Source organism: Anas acuta, chromosome 6 (genome assembly GCF_963932015.1).
Source record: "Anas acuta chromosome 6, bAnaAcu1.1, whole genome shotgun sequence".
Classification (NCBI taxonomy): Eukaryota; Metazoa; Chordata; class Aves; order Anseriformes; family Anatidae; genus Anas; species Anas acuta.
The window spans coordinates 23617181-23639667 of NC_088984.1; the positions used below are offsets into that span (position 1 = coordinate 23617181).

A 22487-nucleotide genomic window follows, 5' to 3' on the forward strand; every position below is an offset into this window, starting at 1 on the left:
CACCTTCATCAATCCTCCAGTTCGTGAAAATACCTATCACTAATCTCAATTGCTTGAGCTAGTCAGCCCTCATTCATTCTACATGTTTGAGCATATCTTCATATATTAGCATCAAGCGGAGAAAAAAAATCCACATCTCTGCAGAAGACTGGTAGATGATTTTGCTGTTTTAAAATTTGAAGGAACACTAACAACACATTGAACAGGGTTATATTTTAAAAACAAGAAGATATACATACAGTGTTCTTTTAATGTAAGATCATATTCTCCTGTCTATTGCATACAGTACCTTTCTTCCCAGATGGTAATGCTGAGGGCTTTTCTCCAAAAGAAAAACTTAATTTAGTCATCAGTTCTAATACTTAGAGGAGTTTTCCTATTTATGTCGCCACAACCAGATAATAATAGTTTTAGTGAGCATTTGAATAACTAGTTGCAGAATTGGGCTCCCAGACCTCCGTAGAGAAAAGAACAGTATTTTCCTGTATTGCAGTCCACAAAGGTCTATGAACTACTAAATGACACAATATAAGTAATGCTCACCTCTCAGTGTTATTTATTAGGATGCAGCATCTTAAAACATACATTTCTTTGGTTTTGCTAAGGCCAGTCCCTAATGAACAATAAACATCAAAATGCTAAAACCGGACATAGCAGCTACTCAAAATTAAAAGCATTTTCACTTTTACTACAGCTGCTGCAGCCATGTTTCATGAAGAAGTTGCTTTTTTCAAGTATGCAATAAGATCAGCTCTTTCATTCTGCTTTTTAATTCCAGCAAAAATCATTTTTGTACCAGGAATGTATTTCTTAGGGTTTTCCAAATACTCCATCAGTGTACTCTCATTCCAGGTAACTCCTGAAAAACAAACAAAAAAAAAAACACAGTAAACTGCAAGGCTAGCCCAACATCATATGTTTACAACAATTACCAAGGGTCTCAAGTCTAAGGTGCGGTGGTGCTCCTGAACATAACGTACCCACAATCCAAGAGAAATGTGAACGTGAGTGTAGCATAATATAAAATGCACAAGGTATAGATCGTGTTTGAGTCACTTTAAGTAACTCAAATATTTTTTAGCATCATCAGGAGTTGCAAGTTATTGAGCCAATTAGCATAAAACTACTTACTGCTTTTAAAGTATGTATCTTTGTAATTCCAGTATCCAGAAGATACAACTGTCATTTTATTTAACTGTTGAAAATGAGTGTCTGCAGATCGACATTAAATTCATTGAAGTTGTGTTCCACTGAAGGGCCTTAGAAAAAGAGTAATCAATGGCAACTTCCTGGAATATCTTCACAGAAGCTAAAAAAGCATTAGTGTTTTCTTCCAGCATGGCTAAATTCTGTCTCTGTCAACTGAAGCCTACTGTTGTGCTGATACTATCAAAATACCTCATCGTAATGACATGTTCAGTTTTATCTTCTGTCCTCCAAAGTTGACTTTTCCCATTACCTCAAGTGGATTTAGGTATCACTTTGTTAGCTTTCTTTCAAAAATTACTACTAACATCTGTATTATTTGTTTACTAATTTTTCAATGAAAAAACATAATTAACATGTTGAAGTACATGATGTTTTGCACCAAGGAATTACCATTATAAAGTGAATGTCAAAAAATAGCTCCCAGAAATCAAAGAAAATAAAAAGTGAGTAAATTCTACAATACCATAGTAACCAGAAAAAAAAAAACAACAAGACTGCATTTGTAATTAATAGCTTGATTCAAATATAATTTATATTCAAACAGTATCTATAAAACAACAACCCCTCAAAATTAATACACAGACTTATTTTCCACTTTTTGGTGCTCCATTGCCTTTCAAGACTGACTGTACTAAATACACAAGGCAAGTCATTGCTTACTAGTAGGTGATGGTATTTAGTAAAGCGTTGCTGAATGAAACAACTGCAGCACGCCACAATGCCAGTAGAGGGTAGTGACCAGCAAACAAAATCTAGCAGCATTCTTAAGGAACAGAAATGAAAATCTGCCCATTGACACTACAGAGCTCCGGGAAGCTATATACATTCTGACTTGGCATGCTAAATGTTGCAAGAATTTCTTTTTAATTTAGGGGATGAATAGTTTTGTTTCTGAAACTATAGTTCAGACTCATGTATAGTAATGTAAAGTAGATGGTTGTGAGAGTAACTCAATGTGATTTAGCCTTGGTATCGTACCTCTAATTTTTTCTTTCCCATCTATGTTCTCTCCAGCACTGCACCTCATCCATGTCATCTGTTAGTTTTACCTTTGTTCTTGTTTGCATCTGAGTAAGAAAATCCTGCAGCTTGTCCTGTTCTGCGGCCAAATAAACCCCAAAGATTTGGTCCTGTCTTGTGCTTTCCACCTTTTTCAACTGTGTGGCACTGAGAACATTTCTGAATAAAGATCTTCTTGCCTTTTTCAACATCACCCATTTTGAGCTCTGCCGAAAAAAAAAATGCACGATGTTATAGAAATGTTTGCTGTTGTTATATTTGTCATCTTCTACAGTTTTAGAGAATATCTTCTTCTTGCACAGTAATAAAAGATAACATGCCTCAAACTAATGAAAATATGACCTGACTTACTTACGGATGTAAGTTTCAATAAGGCTTTGTTAAGGTGCAAAGTTTCTTAACATGATCTGGTTGTTGATGGTCATTATTATTTATTTTTTTAAGTGATCTAACTTACAATTAGAGAAAAGCATCATGAGTTTTTTGCAGCATCTCGGAGGGAGACTGAATTTTCCACTCACATCTTTGGAAGTTATGGTAGCTTTGAGTTACTTCCATGGTAAGAGTAAAGGTCAATGTACTTCTGTCTAGAAGACCTATTTAAAACACAGCAGCACCTCAGGATTTCCCTGTGGGTTACAGTGATACTTAGAATGTCTCCAGAACTGTAGAATTCAACTCCCATCACCTATCCAAAACATCCCTCACTCTGGTCTATCCTCCTGTACCCAGGAAATCTCTTGAAAGCAGGAGGGAAGCTGCCACCACAGTAGAGATGTGAAGATTCACAAGGATTATTCCTGGCTAGAAACCAAACTTCTAGGAGCCCTTCCAGGTGCCTCTAGGAGCACCTCACCCTGACCTCACAGGAAAAAGCCACAGGGAGATGCAAAGCTTAATGTTTTCTAATACAACATATTAATGTAACCATTAATATATTTGATGAATAACCTTAATATTTATTGATTAAACGTTATTTTCTATGATAATTTATGTAGAAGGACTTCTCAAAAATGTTCCCTAATCTGACATCAAAATAACCAAGCATTTGCTTTTCTAGTATAGGAAAATGAAAAGTTGTAATTACTTTCCCTTTACTTAGGAATAAGTTTTGTTAGGATTTATTAAAACGATGCAATTATTTTATAACAATCTGAATATAAGCATGTTTTCAGTTAAACAATACAAAGAGTACTCTTGAGAACCAAATACAGCAATATGCTGAAATTGTGATTTAGACAGGAAAGCATTGTAATGAAAAATTCAGAACTTGTTGAAGACTGTTTTCACAAATATTTGTTTTAAATATGTTCCCTTACAGATCCTATAAATAACATCTGTAGACAGTATGAATTCAAAATCAGAGGGCTGGACAGGAAAGCTGATAAATTAAAAGAAGAAAAAAAAAAAAAGCAAAACTGAATGCAAGCAATAACAAACAATGACAAACAAGAGTTTCAATGTGTTATTATACAACAACTTGGTCTTTACTAGAAGGGACACTTTTGTGCACAAGTATAAAATGTGTTGTAACACCTTTTCCAAACAAAACCAAATAGAAGGAATTAAAAGGATGACTTCAATGTATAAAGGCCTGAAAAATGAAGTCTGGTCATTGTAGATATACCACTTCAGTAATGGGGCACTTGAGAATGCAATCAATAAAACTGCTAAACAATGCAATCAGAGGCAAGCTATCTGTAGTCTAATAAAGCAAGTATGGAACAATGTTTGCTGTATCCAAGACAACTTAGTATTGTATTGATGATGAGATGCCAATTGGGAAATGTTCAAACACAGTATTCAAAGACATATAATCAACCTGATCAAACAATGACAGAAATTCACTGCAGTACAGATACAATGATCAGCCAATTAACAATCACTCAACAGATGCATGTTAGACAATGTTAACTAAACCAACAATGTGTAATAAATAGCTAATATAAAGTGATTAATTATATATAAAAGGGAGCTGTCGATTCTTTGTATTTGCCCAAGAAGATATTCATGCTTCACACTGCATTTGACTTACAGAACAATGTTAGGTTTACTTTTTACCATTTGGTTCTAACTTTTAAAAAATTTAATAGTCTACACAATATATTCAAAAACAGCCTTCATCAACCACTACAGGGTTTTGACATTTATTCTAGTAAATGTCTAGCCTTTTAAAAAATCTCTTCTGGGGTGAATGTTTCTTTCTGAAAAAAAAGTACTGGACAGAAGCTCAGAGAACCTGAGCTTTATATGCAGTTTTGGTCAGGTACTATGTTGCAGAGATGGAAACTGACATACTATTACTCATATGTCAGTTTCCATCTCTGCAAAAGCAATCTGGACCTTTAGAAAGCTATTTGAGATCTAGATAAAGAACAGAACTATTTAAGAACCAGCACGGTCCGGTCCGTATCACAGGAGACCCTTCCTTTCCTCATTTTTCTAGAATAGTTACCGATGATAACCATGCTGTGCATTAGAATCGCTGAAGTGCAAACAAAAGCAGTTTTCCTCATCCATTCATAAAACAGCAGCTAGAAATCACTTGATAGAACTGCTGGTGGTGAACAGGCACCGATTATCTAGAAACACTGAAGTGTTTTATTTTAGGTTGGTTGTGTTTTTCTTCCGCATGCAGTCTGCAGGGTTGACTAGCCGATAAAGCAGTGCTTCAGCACGCAGTGTGAACCAGCCAGGAACTGGCATAGTTAAGGAAACAACACAGAATTCCACAGCCTGTTTGCAGAAGTTTTTCACATAATCAGAGGAAAAAAAAAAAAAAAGCTGTGTTTTTCCTCATAAAAAGTCAAATTGCATCAGCCACATAGGCCAGGGTGAGCAGTTACACTGGATCCAAACTCCACGTCCAAACTCCACGTCACTCGAAGTGAGGCCGCGCCAGGGAGGGCAGAAGCCTCAGTGGGACAACAGCACAGCGCAGAACTAGCCACAGCCAGCCACAGGATCGTGCTTCCCTACTTCAGTTACTATGCACGAATCACCCTTTAAAAAAATAAAAATAAATTCGATGTACAATTAGAAAGGGAAGTGCCCAGTGCGCTATTACAGCCCATGGACTGTGCTTCTTCTAGTGCCTTATCAAGAATGAGGAAGAAAATTTTTTCATTACCCCCAAACAGGTTTTTAAGTTATCCCCAAACAGGTTTTCAACTTGAAACTTCAGAAAAAATAAAAAAGAAAAGTTCTGTTCAGGCCGCGTCCCTTCAGAGACTCCCTCTTACTCTGTCGCCTGCCAATCGCCCAGCGCCCAAGGGGCCCGCCGCAGGCCGCCCCCGGCAGCCGCCTCTCCCGCTTCTTCTGGCGGGAGCGGGCAGGGGTGGGCGTCGCGCGATGTGGCAGCGGTCCCAACGCTCCCAACGGTCCCAACGGCAGGGCCCCGCGGGGGGGGCCGTGGCCGGTACCGAGCTGGGGCTGCCCCCGGGCTCCGCAGCAGGCAGCAGCAGGCTGGGGCCGGCCGGCAGCCGGAGGCCCCGTGTGCGGCAAGGCAGAGGGCTGGGAGCCGCCAGCAAATGGCGTCCTCGGGTCACTGCCACGACGGCGTGGAGAGCTGCTTGCGTTTGGAGCCAGCTGTGGGAGATGTGGTGAACTCTCTTTGTAGGAAGGGACCTGGTGGACGCTGAAACTGACCATGAGCCAGTGCCCTGGCTGTGGAGAAAGTGGATGGCACCTTGGGCTGTGCAGGGAGAAGGGTGACTGCAGGACGAGGGAGGGGTGCTGCCTCGGAGCGCCTGCACTGCTGCGCCCAGGTCGGGGCTCCCCGGGGAGCGGGAGACATGGAGCGGCTGGAGGGAGTCCGGGAAGGGCTACGGAGATGGTTATGGGACAGGGGCACGTCTGAGAGCAGCTGGGGCTGATCAGCCTGGAGAAGGCTGCCTCAGGACTTTTATATGTATTATATATATAATATAAATATAAATATATATATATAAATATATATATATATAAATATATATATATAAATATATATTATTTAATGTAATATATATATTTGATATCATATATTTATATTTTTTACTTTATATATATTATGTGTTACAAATTCGCTCAGTCCTCAAATAGGATTATAATCAAAGTTTACAATTTATTAAAAGAATAGAGGTAAGCAAACAGCGCTGGGTGCGTCGCGAGTCTCCACTCCACCTAGACACACACCAGTTACCTCAAGTAGCTGATTTTTATGCTCCTAGGCTAATACATATTCATTACTACTTTTTTAAAAAAACGGGTTATTATAATTAGCTTCTGGGATCCAAACCCTCCTACTGGAGCATGCTCATCAGTCTCTGGTGGTCCCCCTAGGGGTCTCTGGGGGTCTTTCATGCTGAAGGCTCGTAGTCTTCCTCTCATTTTTTTTTTCTTGTCCTTCCCCTTTGTACTCCTTGGCAGCATGTCAAAAGCTTACACAGCGTCCCCTGCAAGTTTTGTCTTCCAGCCGTCCTTCAGCTTCTTTCTTTCTTCTCCTTAATCTCCTGGCCACCTGGCCAGATATCAGGGGCTTGCATAGTGTCCCATTCAGAAGCCATAACAGTTACTAGTTGTTAGCAGTTGTTCCGAAACCCCCAGACATCAGAGACTTCAAAGAAAGAACATACAAATACAAATAGCTCTCTATTGACACTTCAGGTGTTGTTAAAACATTCCTCACAGGCCATTCACAGGGACACTCCAGTCACATCTATAGCAGTGCTAAATCAACCACAAAGGCAAAAAGGCTGCAACTGTTAGGAATAAGAGTTCAGAATAACAAAAGCAAATAGGCTCATGGATTTGAGGAATATTTCTGAAGATTTGATAATTTGACTATAATGAGGGGGAGACTGGGACACTGGGAGGAAAGGGAAGAAACCACATCTGTGGAAGAGTTAAATTGCCAGTGCAGGACCCAGAGACAGACAGAACTGCTCTCTATTGACACGAATTGTTAAAATATGCCTTTGCAAGGTACAAGAACTATATACATTAACCATTCTGTTTTTCTTAGACTTGTGGTTATACAAGGGTAAGAGAGAAGGTCACATTCATCATACCATGCGGCCCTAGCACCGTTCCATACTGACACGAATCAGATGAACACATTTCACATTATTTGTATATATAAATAATATATATCATAGTATATATGCATTATACATATATATGTATATATTATATATAAAAATCATTTATATATATTATATATAAACTAAATATATATTTATATTTATTTTATGCATATTATTTTTATATACAAATACATTTTATATATATTTTATTTATGTATATATGTGTATATATATATATATATATATGTCTGAAGGGAAGGTGCCGAGGAGCCAGGCCCTTTTCCATGGCGCCCCGTGACAGGACAAGGGGCAAACACCACAGGCTCGGGTGACCGAGCGCTGGCACGGGCAGCCCGCAGAGGCTGCGGAGCCTCCTCCCTCCTTGGAGACGCTTCAAAGCTGTCGCGATGGCGGCCAGCCTGCCCTAGGCGGCCCGCCTGGACCAGGGCCGCGCACGGTGCCCCCGCAGGGTGCCGCCGCCCCCGCCCCGCGGCGCTGTGCCGCTGTGACACCGCCCCTGCGGCAGCGCCCCCCAGCTGGTGCCGGTGTCGGGGCGGTGCGGGGAGCCGAGCTCCGCCCGCCGGCGGCGGGGCCTGTGCGCCGAGTGGTTCGGGGAGGCGGGCGGAGGACATGTTGTCTCCGCGGCGGAAAGGGCGCTGCGGCCGCTCCCCGCCGGCCCCCGAGAAGCGAGCCCCGGCGGCCCGGGAGCCCGGCGGCGGCGGCCACGCCATGGAGGAGAGCGGCGGCTTTCGGCTGTCGGCCGAGTGCCTGGACGAGCCGCCCAACAGCCGCGTGTTCGTGGTGCTGGGCAAGGACGCCGGGGAGGCGCTGATCCGGGAGCGCTTCTCCCCGTTCGGGGACATCCAGAACATCTGGCTGCTGCGGGACAAGCGCACCAACGAGTCCCGCGGCATCGCCTTCATCAAGTTCGCCCGCAGCTCGCAGGCCTGCCGGGCCATGGAGGAGATGCACGGCCGCAGCCTGGTCCCCGACACCAAGCCCATCAAGGTACCGCGCCTCCTCCCCCTCCCTGTTGGCATCGGGGCTGCAGCAGCCACCGCTTCCCTTGCCCGGCCGCCCCCGGCCTCCCTCCCTCCCTGCCTTCCCAGCACGGCGGCAGGAGGGCGGCAGGCCTCAGCCGCCGGGCCCGGGCTTGCCGGCTTCGAGGAGCGGTGGCCTCCACGTACAGAGGTGAAGCCGCCCCGTGGGGCCGCCTGAGGCGGGGGCCGGCCGGGAGCAGCCCCCCCAGCGCCCTCTGCCCTCCTTGTGGGGAAGCGGGCAGCCAGGTGCGAGAGCGAAGCGCTGCTGGGAGCTTAAACCAGGGAGCTTTTAATCGTAGGCACTGGTTTTATTGAAACTTTTTTGTTTGTTTGTTTTTGATCAGTGGCTGGTAGGTTTCAATCTCTCGAACTGTTTTCATAGTCCCCAGATAAACATAGAATCAGAATGGCTTGGGTTGGAAGAGACCTTAAAGACCCCCTGCCATGGGCATGGATTTTTCCTACTAGATCATTTTATCCAGGGCCTCATCCATTCTGATCTTGAATGCCTCCAGGTGAACTGCAGGAGCAAAGTTTAACTAATTATTTTTTGTCGTTTTTAAGACTGGTATACCAGGGCTGGCCTGTTGCAGAGATGCATTTGTTGCTACCTCAGATGCCCCCTGTATCATTGATAGTGCTGGACAGAGTTTTGCTTTTCCTGACTGTTCTTTGGTATCTCAAGTCAGAACTTCTACTGGCCACTGTCGTGCTTGAGAAACCAGTGTGGGTGTACCATAGTTGTAGGTCTCTTGTTGCAGGTGCATCTATGATCAGAGATGTCCTTGTTCACATTAGGAAAGCTACATCATGTGAAAGATAAATATAAAGATTTGTTTGAAAACAAACTTGATATGTTACTAAGCCCTTTTTTTCCATTAATTAATGTTTATGTAATTTTCTTGTTAGGTATTTATTGCACAGTCAAGGGCTTCTGGAAGCCACCGAGATGTTGAAGATGAGGAGCTTACACGTATCTTTGTTATGATACCAAAGTCCTATACAGAGGAAGATCTGAGAGAGAAGTTTAAGGTACTAATTTGCTACTATTAGAAAATAATTAGTTAAAAAAAAAATAAAAAATATTAGTTATTATTTTAAACTAGCTTTTTTTCTTAATTTATCAGAAGGGCTTTTTCAATTTGTTCTAATTAATGCACTTTTTATTTGTTCTAGACGTATGGAGACATTGAATATTGCAGCATTATTAAAAACAAGACTACTGGAGAAAGTAAAGGGTTGGGTTATGTGAGATACTTAAAACCATCACAAGCTGCCCGAGCAATTGAAGAGTGTGATCGAAGTAAGAATCTTACTGAATTCTTTAAAGTTTCTCACAATGAGTGTGTACCATCATTTGTATACCTTTTAATTTTCAGTGTTGTTTGCAGGCAAATTATTTTGCGAGTAAAAATAATATTACTATTGTTCACCTGATTACATTCTTGCATTACCAAACTTTGTAAGTAAGATCAGTGAAAAGAGTTTGGAAATGAGTGCAGTGCTTTTCTTACATGAATTATCATCGGTCTGTAATGTAGCCTCCATACACGGGAGAATCTGATTTTTATGTATCCCTGAGAATTTGTTTTCCAGCTAACACATATTGCTATATTTGACATAAAACTTTATTTGATAATCCTTAGGGATTCTGTTGTGATTACATTTACTTAAGAACAAAATTAGGCTAATTGAAGTTTTAATTTATTTTTTAAACTTAATTCAAGGATTAATCTTTTACAGAAAGTAAGACTTTGCCCCGTTTCATAATCAACAATTGTCATTTACATCCTAGCACCAAATCTTAGCAGCAGCCTTCCGGTCTAGCCTCCTGTTCAGTGTTCACTTAATCACAAATTTTAAGCACCTTGGCATGTAGGTGTGGTTTTTTTTTTTTTTGTTTGCTTGTTTCTGGTTTAAGTAGTATACCTGGTATATCAGAAGTAGTTCTACATGAATGTTTTATGCCTTTGCAGGAATTGTCACAAATATGAGCCTGAGATTGCTTAACTGTTAAATTTTATTTCTTAGTTAGTAATACGTAAATTATTGATAAGCAGAACCTAGATCAGTACAAAACATGAATGAGCAGTTCCAGGTCTGTGGCAGCTGACTGCCTCTGCAACATCTCTGGGTCCTGCAAAATATCTCAGGATGACTGAGACAGGAAGGGACCTCTGGAGGTCTTGTCTTCCCTGCTGCTTAAGCAGGGCTGCCTAGGGTAGGCTGTAAGGAACCATATCCAGGCAGCTTTGAATATCTCTAAGGATGGAGATGCCACAGCTTTCATGGGTAACTTGTTCCAATGCTTGGTCACCCCTAGAATAAGTAGGCTCTGTTGCACTTAACATGTGAATGTTTTACGTGGAGTATGTTAACTTTATGTGTTTAACATAACACTTTATGTGTTATGTTAACACATTAAAAGATAGCACTTAAATGGGTTTTCTGAATAATATATTGCTAAATACAGTACTTGGAGAATGCAGATCTGATCATGGAAATTTGGGGTACATAGAGGTGTTCTTATATGTGATCGTTTCTTCTAGGCTACCGGGCCATTTTGGCTGAACCTAAAAATAAGTCATCAGAGTCTTTTGAACATGAATACTACAGTAATAACACAAGACAAGAACCAAGAGGAAATGCATTTCCATTTTGTAAGTCACAGCTTTTCATAGTAAAAATGATTTGTAGTCTCAATCGCAATGTAAGAGTGTGGTTTGGTAGAAGGGAGGCTAATGGAGGTTTAGTTTGACTACTAATAGATTGAGTTAGAAAATGAGTCAGGCATTTCATCTCAATATTTTCATGGTTTGCTTTGCTCTTGTTGCCTGATTATTTCAAGATCTGCACTGATGAAATAAACATGTTACCTTTAGTGTTTAATTCACTTAGAATAATTTAAAAAGTTGAATGAAAAATATGTTTGAAATGAAGGCTTGCTAGTGCGATGACTTTGGTTTATTTATTTTTATGTTGATTCTTGAGGTGGGCAGCCAGAGTTTTGTAGTTTTGAAAAAAACGAGAGCCGAATTCAGGAGTCAGTCTCCAAACGTCTGTCAGTGGTATCACGACTTCCTTTTGTCCAAGAGCAGCTGTTTGCCCTCTTTGATCTAGTCCCAGGACTAGAGTATTGTGATGTTCAGCGAGATCCTCATACTAATAATGGTAAGTAGAAGTACAAAAAAAAAATCTTCACTTTTTTTTTTTTTTCCTATGAAGAGAACACCACCTTTTAGTTGTATTTCAGTACATTCAGATTGCAAAATCAAGTAGTTGTGGGAAATAATTAATGGTCTTACGTACCAATGCTGGCTGCTATTACCGATGCATAAGCCCAAAAATTCAGTTTTGTTTGAACACCTCTTTACAGATAACTAACAATAAATATAAATAAGGTTAATAAAATCTCAAGAAGGGCAGAATCAAAACCATGAGAATTAACTTTTTGGTCAAGTGAAGTTAATAGTTTGGGGTATAATAGAAGACGAAAATTTTTGAAAATTAAACATCTATCTTGAATGTTCTGCAAACAGATAATTTGAGTTTTCATCTTGAAATAACTGTGTGTATTTGTCTGAGAGCAGATATGAGTAAACAGGATAAAATAGTTCCAAACAAAATTTGTTTTGTATCGGAAGGATTGTTTTTGTTTCAGTCTTGTTGTTTTGCTATAGGTGAGAAAAGCATGAGAGTGAAGCTTGAAATGGAAACAATTCAGAGTGTTATGTTGTAACTTTACAGTACTTGAGACTCATTTGTTTATGGAATAATTGCATTTTAAGCTGAAATATGTAACTTTTTCTTCTAGTTTTGTCTTGGAGAAGAAGACATGTTTTGTTATGTTGCTTTATTACTAGATTTTCAAATTAATACGAATAAAGGTGATTTGTCACTAGTTAATTTCACAGAAGTTCTATTCCCAAACACTAATGTTGCTAGTAAGGAATGTGCTGTTTGGTAAAGAGACCTAGGAATTTTGTAGCATCCATGACAGACTAATATGTAGCTTGATCCTACTGCTTGCTTTAAGTGAGTGTAGTTTGTTAGGATGTACTTGTATTGTGCTTAAACCATGTGCACTGTATTTGTAGGGTACGCTGTGATTCAGTACAGTACTGCAGCATCAGCTATATATGCCAAGTATAAACTACATGGTTTTGAGTATCCTCCTGGAAACCGATTAACTGTCATTTTTTTGGAAGATGGGAACGATAGTTCAGAGTAAGTACTAATACATAGAGAAGCATGTAACCTGTTTTCTAGAGAGCAAAACTATTATTACTCTTATTTAAATATGAAAAGGAAGAGCCATGTCACTAATCTAGTTTCGTATTTGGACGTAATATTTTCTGAAATCTAGGTGTGTTTTTTTTTTTTTAAATAGTTTAGAATGAATCTCTTGACACTTCTTAGCCTGGTAGAAAAAGAAAACCTCATCTAAAACCTCATCTGGCCTTGTTACACAACACGGGGACCCTTACAAAGATTCTCAATAAATTCAAGTTTTTCTAACATACCCTAGAAATATGTATTTTAGTCTTTTTCTATTTAAAAATACGTATCACCTACTTGATCTCTTGGCAGTGTTAGCAATATACAAACACTGCCAATAGATCCTGTAGGTAGAATAAAACTGTTATAGCTGAGGCTCTGATACCTGCATTGTATGAGGATTGTCAGGTTTTACTTTAAATCATCTCTTGTTTGTTCCTGTGATTCAAATGCTCATTAGAAATTGGCATGGCTTAGGTGCATTCCAGTATTGAAAACTTCAGCTTAGTTTCATCCTAAATGAATCTAGTTCGTCATCAAAGCTATTCCGGGATATGAATGAAAAGTCTGTACGGAGGGACAACTTGGAGATACACTTCAGAAGTGCATGCCTGCTTTAAACTAAAATAATTAATTGTAACCATGCTTCTTGCAAATGTTTTTCTTTACTCTTTGGTACTTCCTGTTATATCATGGTCTTGTAGCAATGGGCTACAAAGATGGTGAAGTGCTTAGAAGGGAAGATGTATGAGGAACGGCTGAGGTAACTTGGCCTGTTCATCCTGGAAAAGAGGAGGCTAAGGGGAGACCTCCATCGCAGCCTACAGCTTCCTTACAAGAGGGAGTGGAAGGGCAGGTTCCGATCTGTTCTCTTTAGTGACCAGCGATAGGATGCGAGGGAATGGTGTCAAACTGAGGCAGGGGAGGTTTAGGCTAGACATCAAGAAGCGGTTCTTCACTGAGAGGGTTGTTGCGCACTGGAACAGGCTCCCCGGGGAAGTAGTCATCGCACCAAGCCTGCTGGAGTTTAAGAAGTATTTGGACTGTCTGGACAGTCATGTGGTCTGAATTTTTGGATAGACCTGTGTGGTGCCAGGAGTTGGGTTCGATGATCCTTATGGGTCCCTTCTAGCTCGGGATATTCTATGATAGGCTATGAATTCATGCAAATGTGCAATTGCTTTTCTTATTCCCCAACAGAACAAAGGAAAAAATACTGGAGAATGACAGCTGGAAATGAACTTCCTGTGATTAATGTTCTGGTTTCTGAATTGTTTTTCTGTGCTCTTTATTGAAAGAAACAGGTGAAATTTGTCCCTTTGTTCATCTAGGCACCCTTCACAAAAAGTTGTGGGCTCTGTAGTTAGTTTTCTTTTTTACGATAGTACTGGAAAAAGTAGAGGAAAGTTTTGTATCTCTGTATGTAGAAATGCAAGTGTTGTCAGTGAGTTCCAGGTAGTGTATGTACTTTCAGATCATGCTTAGTATGAAAGCCTGACTTTTTCATTATCTACTTGAGTTTACAGATATTTTTTTTTTTCAAATTTTAATGGACATCTTAAAAAAAAAAAATCTTTTTCTCTTGCTGAAGTTAACTGTTACTTAGCTCTTTATCTAAAGTAGTTTATTATCACTTCTTGCAGCCTCATCAGAAAAATGGCAACACAACTGGTAACAGCACACGTGTCCTCAGTGTTGCGGAATAACAATCCAATTGTTCAGCAGTATAGGACACCTCCTGTAAGTTAATATAATGTATACTGTTAATATCTGGAGTTTTTAAAGATAATAAGAGTATGTCAGTACAGAACGTAGCTCACTGCTTTAGATACTACATCTTTAAAAGAAATACCTCTGGTTGGTTTGTGTATTTCTGTTTTCTTTAAATGTCTGGCTTTATTTGTATTTGTTTTCCAATTTAACAAAATAACCAAAATAAATGGACTAAGATTAGAATTAGCTGTTAGAGTCTATCTATGCCCAGTGGTAAGAACAAAAATTGTAAACTGAATAACAAAGTGTCAGTTTTTATCAATTATTTTATGTTTGCATTTTTTCTTTTCTTCCTGTCTCAGCAGGCTTTTGGAGGAAACTCTGGATCACAATTACTTCAACCACAAACTGATGCCATACTTCCACCACACAAAAAAAAAGTTCCACCTGACACTTCTGTAAAAGAAAGGCTTTTCATACTTTTTCATCCTCATCCTTTACCTGTGAATGTATTGGAGGATGTTTTCTGGTAAGGCCCATAAGCAAATAAGTATTTTCTAACCATGAGATATTTAAAATAAATCCTGAAAATAAAAAAGGTTGCTGTCAGGGAAACTCTTTTTCAGAAAAGAACATGCACAGCAAAAGCAAGTGATAAATAACTAATAGCTTTTGAAACAGGCGTGTAATGGAATTTGTCTGGAAACAGATTGTAACATTACCAGTGCAACTGGCTAATTAATGATTTATGTAATCAGAAAGAGAATGTCTAGTTTCATAACATTTATAAACAAATTTTAGTTTTAATTTAAAAAAAATTGGGGGGTTTTAAAGCAGGGTGGCACAAAACTATATTCTCGTATGTATGCTATGTTGAATTCACAACTACGAAATCACATATAGTTGAGATTGGATAATAAGTATCAGTGCTGCAGCAAAACCTCTGACCTAACTATCTTTCTTACTACTTTTTCAGTCGTTTTGGCCACTTGATAAAAGTTTACCTTGTGTCTGGAAAAAATGTGGGCTATGCGAAATTTGCAGACAGAGCAAGTGCCAGTGATGCCATAACTGCGTTACACGGCAAGATTGTGAATGGTGTCAGGCTTAAAGTAAGGTTGGCAGACTCGCCTACGGAGGAATCTAACAAACGTCAGAGAACTTACTAAGTAGGTGAGTACCCACTCTGAGCTGTTACTTAAGTTCAAGTTAATCTATGTCAGATAGAGGCAAAGCATTTTCAAGTTAGTTGTGCATGTCATGTTAATTTGAAATTTATAGTTTAGTTGTTAGCTAGAAATATATATGCGCACACAAATTATATCTAATATATATAGCTGTGTGTATGCTTATGTATACACACTTATTTTAGTAAAGAAATCTTTATTTTTGTAACATTTGAACAAATACAAACCAGTTGATTAATAGAAATAATTTTATATACATAAAGTGAGTATCAGATCTTACTGAAAAGAGAATTGAAAAATAAACAATATAAACAAAGATCAGCTTGTACGTGTCTTTCTTTCACTACAAACATATGCCCCGAGAATGGTGTTGGATAAGGGTACAGAGTTTAACCTTGAAAGACAGATGAAGGAAGGGATAAATAAAGTGGACGTGTGAAGAACAGGGAATGTTGTCAGGTGAAACCAAAGGCCTTGACTTGGTTAATCTGGACGCTCAGAAATTGGGTGTAGCTGGAACGTGTTATGGTGAAGAAGATACTGTGGAGCCTGTTGTGGTGGGGTTGAGGTGTATGTTTATGTCCAATAAAAACTGGCAAAGCTCATATAGAGAGGTTTTATAGACTTCGGGAGCCAAAATTCACTTGTTCTTTTAAAATACTGACTTGAATTAAATTATAAAAATCTATATAAATTTTACATATATTTTTTTATACTCAGGCCTCTACTGGAATAGGACTATAGTCCCAGATAATTTCAGTAGCCATATTACTAGTGTAGTGTGATACAAGTTTCCACCCCCCCTTGACCCAGTCAAAAAACATTACTTTAAATCTTAACTCTCTTCACATCAATATTTTACTTGATTTCATTCCTTGTACCTGTCTTTATGTAGATACTTCCTATGATCAAGGAGTTATAAAGACCAAGAGCAACTTTACCCGCAGTGTTCTTCTCCCTTTTTTTCCTAAGGACTTTTATGTTCTTCTTTTGTTAAGCAGAAGTTATTAAAAGCCTTCCTAGTCTTTATATACAACTTACTTGAAAACAAACATTTTTTGCTTTCTTTCTGCATGCAATTGGTGCTAACACTCTTTAGAAAGTTTTTTTTTTTTTTTTTTTTTTAAAATCGGTAGCTCTGGTGAATGTAACTTCAAGTAATTTTTACCCATGCTTTTATCTACCCAATTTTTGTTATTAAAGGTACTTTTTTAAACTTCCAATAATAGAGGACCAACCTCTTTGTCACTAGTGGAAAAATGATGATGTAAAGTATAATGAAATACCAGGTCTGTCTTCATAGTAGGAAAAGACTACTTTTTACTAGAAAAGTAAATAATACACATCCAAAGTTAGTAAGAGAATCTGTACTTGTATCTTCTCGCTCATCTTTTTCTTTCATTTTTTGATTGTCAAGCTAGAAGTGATTTTTTCCCCCCAAATTGCTTATGTAGCCATCTTTTAGAAATAAAGCTTTTATTCTTCTGCTCTTTTGTAATACACCTCAGGAAAATACTAATTTCTCCAAAACTGGTAACAGGCTACAGTCATGTCCTGAGTGAGGATGATGTTGCATATGAATTGCAAGATTTTCTTTCTAGAAATGGAGTGACTCCGAAAGGTATTAGAGCTTACAGATAATTAACTATTCCCTTTGTAATGAAGTAAGTGGAAGAGTTGAGAATTCTTGGGTTTATTGAGGAATTCCTGAATGTAATATGAGGGAATATTGGCACTGGAGAGAAAGTATTACTGTCCATACTGGAAGGGTTGTCTAACAGTCTGAAGGATGCTAAGATGACAGAAAAATTATTCAATTATTCAGAGACAAAAAACTGAGTTCAGAACTTTGGAAACTGAAGAGATGGCTTAAACTTCATCTATAAATATGCTTAAGTAAGCAAAGAGTTCAGTGGGTGGTGCTTTTTTTTTTTTTTTTTTTTTTTTTTTTTTTTTTTTACCTAAACAAAGGCTAGTTTAGGATCCTAAAACTGTAGGATCCTATGGTAGGAAGCTGATGCCAGGCATATTCACAAGGTAGACATAACAAATAAGCTTTTTAAGATGATAATTACCAATTTGATGACTTTACATTGGAAGAATAATGTGTTTTGCAAGGCACAGATAAGTAAAGATTGTATCTTGATTCCAGACTAAGACTTTTTTTTTTTTTCCTATGGCTTGAGATATTTAAGAAATTAAACTGAATGTGTGATAGTGCTTTCTGTTTTAATATTTCAAAAACGTGTATTATGGCGCTCTAAGCTGTAGTATGAACAACTGGGAATGTCATAGATGATGCCATAGAGAATATACGCAGATGGGATAAGCAGAAGAGCAGGTATAGGAGGGAAGGTATTGGTTAGCATACCAAAACAGAAGACTTCCATTGACTGCAGAAACTACTTTTTCTATTACACTAATGCGAAAAAATCGGGAGAGGATTAGCCTTATGTGTCTGTTTAGATTTTTTTTCTTTGTTATTAAAATTGTCTTTCTTACCTTCTAATTTTCATAATACCACTAACATCAAAAGAGTGGAAAAAATGATTGTGTTGGACTTCCAAATTCACAGTAAGGATTTGGGTACTGGTAGCGGTTACTGAGATATCTAAAAGGAATATTTGCTAATATTTTAGAAATGTTTTTCCATTATAGCAAGAACTTTAGAAGTTACCCTGTGTGCACCCATACATACATTTTTCCATAGTGACTTTTGAGAAGTTTGAAAGTCCTACATCACTGATTTGATTTGCATTTTTTGTGTGTTAGGGCTTTATTAAAAGCACCAAGTTTAATATGTATTTATAATGATTTATTACTGTGCAGAAATACTCTTAAATAGCAGTTGTATCATCATTGAAATAGATATTAAAAATAATATATATATTTTAAAAATAACTTTATTATCAACAGTGTACTGCAGAAAAATTCTGGCTTTCACACGCTGCTCAGAAAAAGAGGTACTTCTCTAAAAGATAAAGAAGCACATATATGATAATATGATTCTCCAAATATGTTAATTTTTCTTTCACTTATGTTATTGTAACAATTATGTTTTAAAACACAAATAGGTATGTTGCTTTTTGATACTATTTTTATACTTGTGTTTTTTTCTACAGAAACTAAATAATGACATGACCCTCAGATGACTGACTGACTGACTGAAAACGTGACTAGACATGGTTCCTGTGGACAGTGACTCCTTTTTTGTTAAGAAAATTGATCTTTATATATATATATTTACACATGGTACTTTGTTTTCAAAAACATAGCCATGCACCTATTTAAAAACAAACAAAAAAACCCTATTAAGCCATCTAAAATTGTATGTTGATGGTTGTTCTTGTAGTAGCCTGTCATCCTGTATTATGGAAATATATCTCTTGTGCTTAACTGAATTCCTTCTCTAACAGGGAAAGTACAATGATGGGAGGGGGGATAAAGGAGTCAGCATTTTGGGGCTTGACTTGATAATGATTCAGATTATGACTGCTAAAATAGAAGGCACTTCCAGTGGCCAGAATTTCATTGAAGTACATCAGTAAATTAAAATTAAATAACTTTCAAAATGTACTAGCAAGTCTATCAGTATTAAGTCAAATTCAAGAGAACAGCTGTACTCATAAAAATGATTCAAGTATGCTCTTAAATATTTCATTGATTTGGGCCAAAAGTATTCATTAAGCTTTATGTGCTGTTTAGTGCAAAGGACATTTGACTATGGGTCAGACTATCAGAGCTGCTTATGTTGCCCTTTACCATCTTGAGTCACTTTCATTACAACTATGGGGAAAACATGGAGTCCGGGGACTTTTTTTTTCCCATCTTTCATTTTTGAGTGCTTGAGTGCTATTTTTTTTTTTTTTTTTTTTCAGAATCTTTCAATGAATATGTTGTTTAAGAATCAGATAATCGAACAATTCGGTGTTTTGACAGGACAAAGAGAATTGAGCATTGATGAAGAGTAAACAAACTTAATTTGGATAAGTATTAGCACAGATAACTTTCAAACACCAAATACTTTCCTGTGTACCCTGAGTACTATTTGTTGAATTGAATAAATGCTTGTTATTAAAATAATTCTTACAGATAAAATTGATAAATTCTAGTTGTATGCACACTAGTGTACAAGCATGCTCTCCTGGAAACATGTACCTGGTTTCCAATTTTTCCATTTGCAGTCCCTTGATCATCAAATGGGGGGAGACAAGTGAGCAGCCACAACTTGCTCTCTTTTTGAGCACCTTTGGAAAGATATCCCTCCAAAAATTCCCCAATCCACAGGAAAATAGGTGAGAATGCAGTCCTACTATCTAATATTCCTAGGAAGGCTTTGGCATTTGTTTCTATGCAGCTCTCTGTGCTGCAGAATCATACTACTTTGTTACAGTCTTTGCCTTCTTCATCTTCTTAGGCCCCCTTACTCTTTTCAAGACAACTATTTCTTATTGGGGGAATCTTTGCAGCCTCATTTCTAGTGTTCCACATTTCTAGTGTTCCAGGCTCTTGACTTTCCCAGTCCTAATGGTCAACGTGCAGGAGCACAATGCCTTTTAATTAGTGATTTGTCTCTTGTCTCTTAATTTAAGCTATGCATTTAAGTACAAAAGATGACCTCCTTTTCTTGCGTTGTTTACTCTTCAAGGAGAAGGAGGAAATAAGGTTTTGGTATTTTCCAACTGTAAGTAGCTAAGAACTGAGGATGAAACCATTTAAGAATTTTTCTGTGGTGTTTTACAGAGTCAAAAGGCATGTACCCATCAAAGTAACTTGGCGGAGGGTGGGGAGGGGAAGGTAGGGAAGAGGAGCAAGCGGAAGAGCAGAGCTTGATACAATCTTTTTAACTGGAAAACATGCTTACTCAAAACTTACACCTTTACCATTCAGTGCTTCACAGTCAGCTGTCTCAAACTACTTCTGTAATAAAAAAAAACCTAGGCTAGCCTTTCAGCAATGTAATGTGAGTGCACCTACTACTGAATTCATACAATTAGAATAATAGTTACAGGCAGAGTGCAGAACTCTTCTAGCGCTGCGATTATTTTAAAGTATTTAGTGAATTGTTCTCTGATGCAAGATACAGGCACATCAAGCTTTTTTAATAGAGAGGCATTGCTAAGAGTATTTTTACATAAGAGAAGGTAGGTGAGAATGAGCTGCTGTTGCAATGGTTCAGAAGTTTAGATTTGAAGTGACAGAAGTTGTACTTAATGCAGAACAGCATTATTTCTTAAGCTAAAAGAGTATTAAAATTCAAATGCGCAAGCATTGGGAACTTGCAGAATGAAGGTTGCCTAAGAAACCTCTCTTGCTCCTCTCCATTCCCCTCATGTCTGTTATGATGCAGTCCTTGATGAATCACCATCAGCTTTTTTCCCCAAGAGCAATTGTTTCGTTCAGCACAAAGACTGAAAATGAATTGAGGTTGCATGGTTAAAGGAGACTATAAAATTCCTGCTTAACTTGTTGCACATTTTAGAAATTATATAGTGAACTAAAGTGCTTTATGGTTAAGCCTGGAGAATTGGATCTTACCTTTGACTGTAACACTAAAGTTTGTGAGGATTGTTGCCATTTCTCTGAAGCTCCTCTGGAAAAATCCTGTCTGTCCATCACTGTTTCCCTTTTTCCCCATAAATTTTAGGTAAACCTGGGGCTTTCTTGTGTTTGATTAGGGGAAACAGTTCTGACGAGTGTGCCATAGATCCAAAACTCCAGAATCATCAAGCAGCATCTTTGCAGACTTAACTGTATTGTGTATGTATGCACGCATGTGTGCAGTGAGTCCAATATTTTTAGAAAGCTTTGGTTCTGCTGTGCAAATGTGACAGTCACCCTGCTTGTATAGTGGGTCTGGCATGCTGCTGAGTGTGCATGATGCAGTGTATCTGTGTGTCAGGAGTAAGCTAAAACACAGCCTACAAGTGGTGGTATGCTGTGCCAGTGCAAACATCTTTGCAGTGTATGTGTAGGAGATCTGATGGTTTTTCTTTTTTTACAAATCTGAGGCAACTATATGCATCATGCTACACAAGCACTTCAACTAAACTTTTCCTTTAGGTTCAGGGGACTTGTGTTTGTACTTATTTTCTGTTACTTGAATACAAGGCCTGGACATAAAATGCAGAAGTGTTCGCTCAAAGCAGACAGTTTGGAGCAGAGTTATCTTTGCTCAAGATGGTGCTCTAAAGTATAGGATAATATGGGGCTTGTGATGTAGGTGCCAGGTGAAATACTGAGAGTCTGCACAGTCAATTGGGGAGGGGAAAAAAAACAAACAACAAAACAAGCAAAAAACCCTGTTAATTTGTGTCCTCTAATTGCCCTTTTTGTCCTATGTCAGGATCTGGAGTTCTAATGTGACCCTGAAGATGCCTGTTTGTTTAGGTGATATTAACAGTCCCTGGGAGTGTCAGTGCTCTGAAAAACCTTAAGTGATGGGTGTCTGAGTTTGCTCATCTAAGATGTGAAAGAAGAATCAACTGAATGACTTGAACAGCTACTCAGGAGAGCATTAGTTAGATGTACTGGTCTTCCCCGGCTAAATACTAGTTTGTGTTAGTTGCTTTAAACTCACACAACAATTCTGGTTGGATGTGGTGTTCATCCCACCACTTAAATTGTACTATAGCACTACAGCTAAGTAGCTGTCACACTGCTTTTCCAGGTCTTTTCATGAGCAAGTGCTAACGCTGTCTGCTCTGGGGAGGAGCATTAGGTTCCTGTACTGGGGGAGAAAAAAATCGTCATCTATATTGCTCTTTTTGGTGGCTAGTGAACTGGCAAGAACTGCACAGATTACTCTGTGTGCACGCACATGCTCTGTTGTAGTAATAGCACTTTAATGGTTGTAAGTAGAATTTCGTATGCTTATCTGTAAGTGATTTGGATTTCAGCTGTGTTCATCAGCTGTAGTTTCTGTTGGCATTGAACAGGGCTTTTGAACCTTCTGAAAATGAGATAATACAGACTTC

General features: G+C 38.5%; 2 protein-coding genes across 4 annotated transcripts; one reads left to right on the forward strand and one right to left on the reverse strand.

Moving 5' to 3' along the window:
- Nucleotides 1-248: 248 nt before the first annotated feature.
- On the reverse strand, nucleotides 249-6077 carry LOC137858303 (uncharacterized). The gene is made up of 3 exons (XM_068685805.1): nucleotides 5472-6077; nucleotides 2259-2435; nucleotides 249-859 (listed from the first exon to the last, which is right to left on the reverse strand). The coding sequence occupies exons 1-3, from the start codon at nucleotides 5878-5880 to the stop codon at nucleotides 711-713; spliced, it is 735 nt and encodes a 244-aa protein (XP_068541906.1). The 5' UTR covers nucleotides 5881-6077; the 3' UTR covers nucleotides 249-710.
- A 1790-nt stretch (nucleotides 6078-7867) lies between these two features.
- On the forward strand, nucleotides 7868-19593 carry RBM45 (RNA binding motif protein 45). Of its 3 annotated transcripts, none has more exons than XM_068685828.1 (10): nucleotides 7868-8300; nucleotides 9242-9364; nucleotides 9509-9635; nucleotides 10882-10992; nucleotides 11324-11503; nucleotides 12430-12559; nucleotides 14254-14350; nucleotides 14689-14852; nucleotides 15300-15496; nucleotides 18633-19593. In XM_068685828.1, exons 1-9 carry the CDS (start codon nucleotides 7923-7925, stop codon nucleotides 15490-15492), a joined length of 1503 nt encoding a protein of 500 aa, XP_068541929.1. In that variant the 5' UTR covers nucleotides 7868-7922; the 3' UTR covers nucleotides 15493-15496; nucleotides 18633-19593. The 3 variants fall into 3 exon arrangements, with proteins under 3 accessions (XP_068541929.1, XP_068541928.1, XP_068541927.1); XM_068685826.1 differs by having other exon boundaries at nucleotides 7869-8300; nucleotides 14686-14852; XM_068685827.1 differs by lacking the exon at nucleotides 18633-19593 and having other exon boundaries at nucleotides 14686-14852; nucleotides 15300-15828.
- Nucleotides 19594-22487: the final 2894 nt, after the last annotated feature.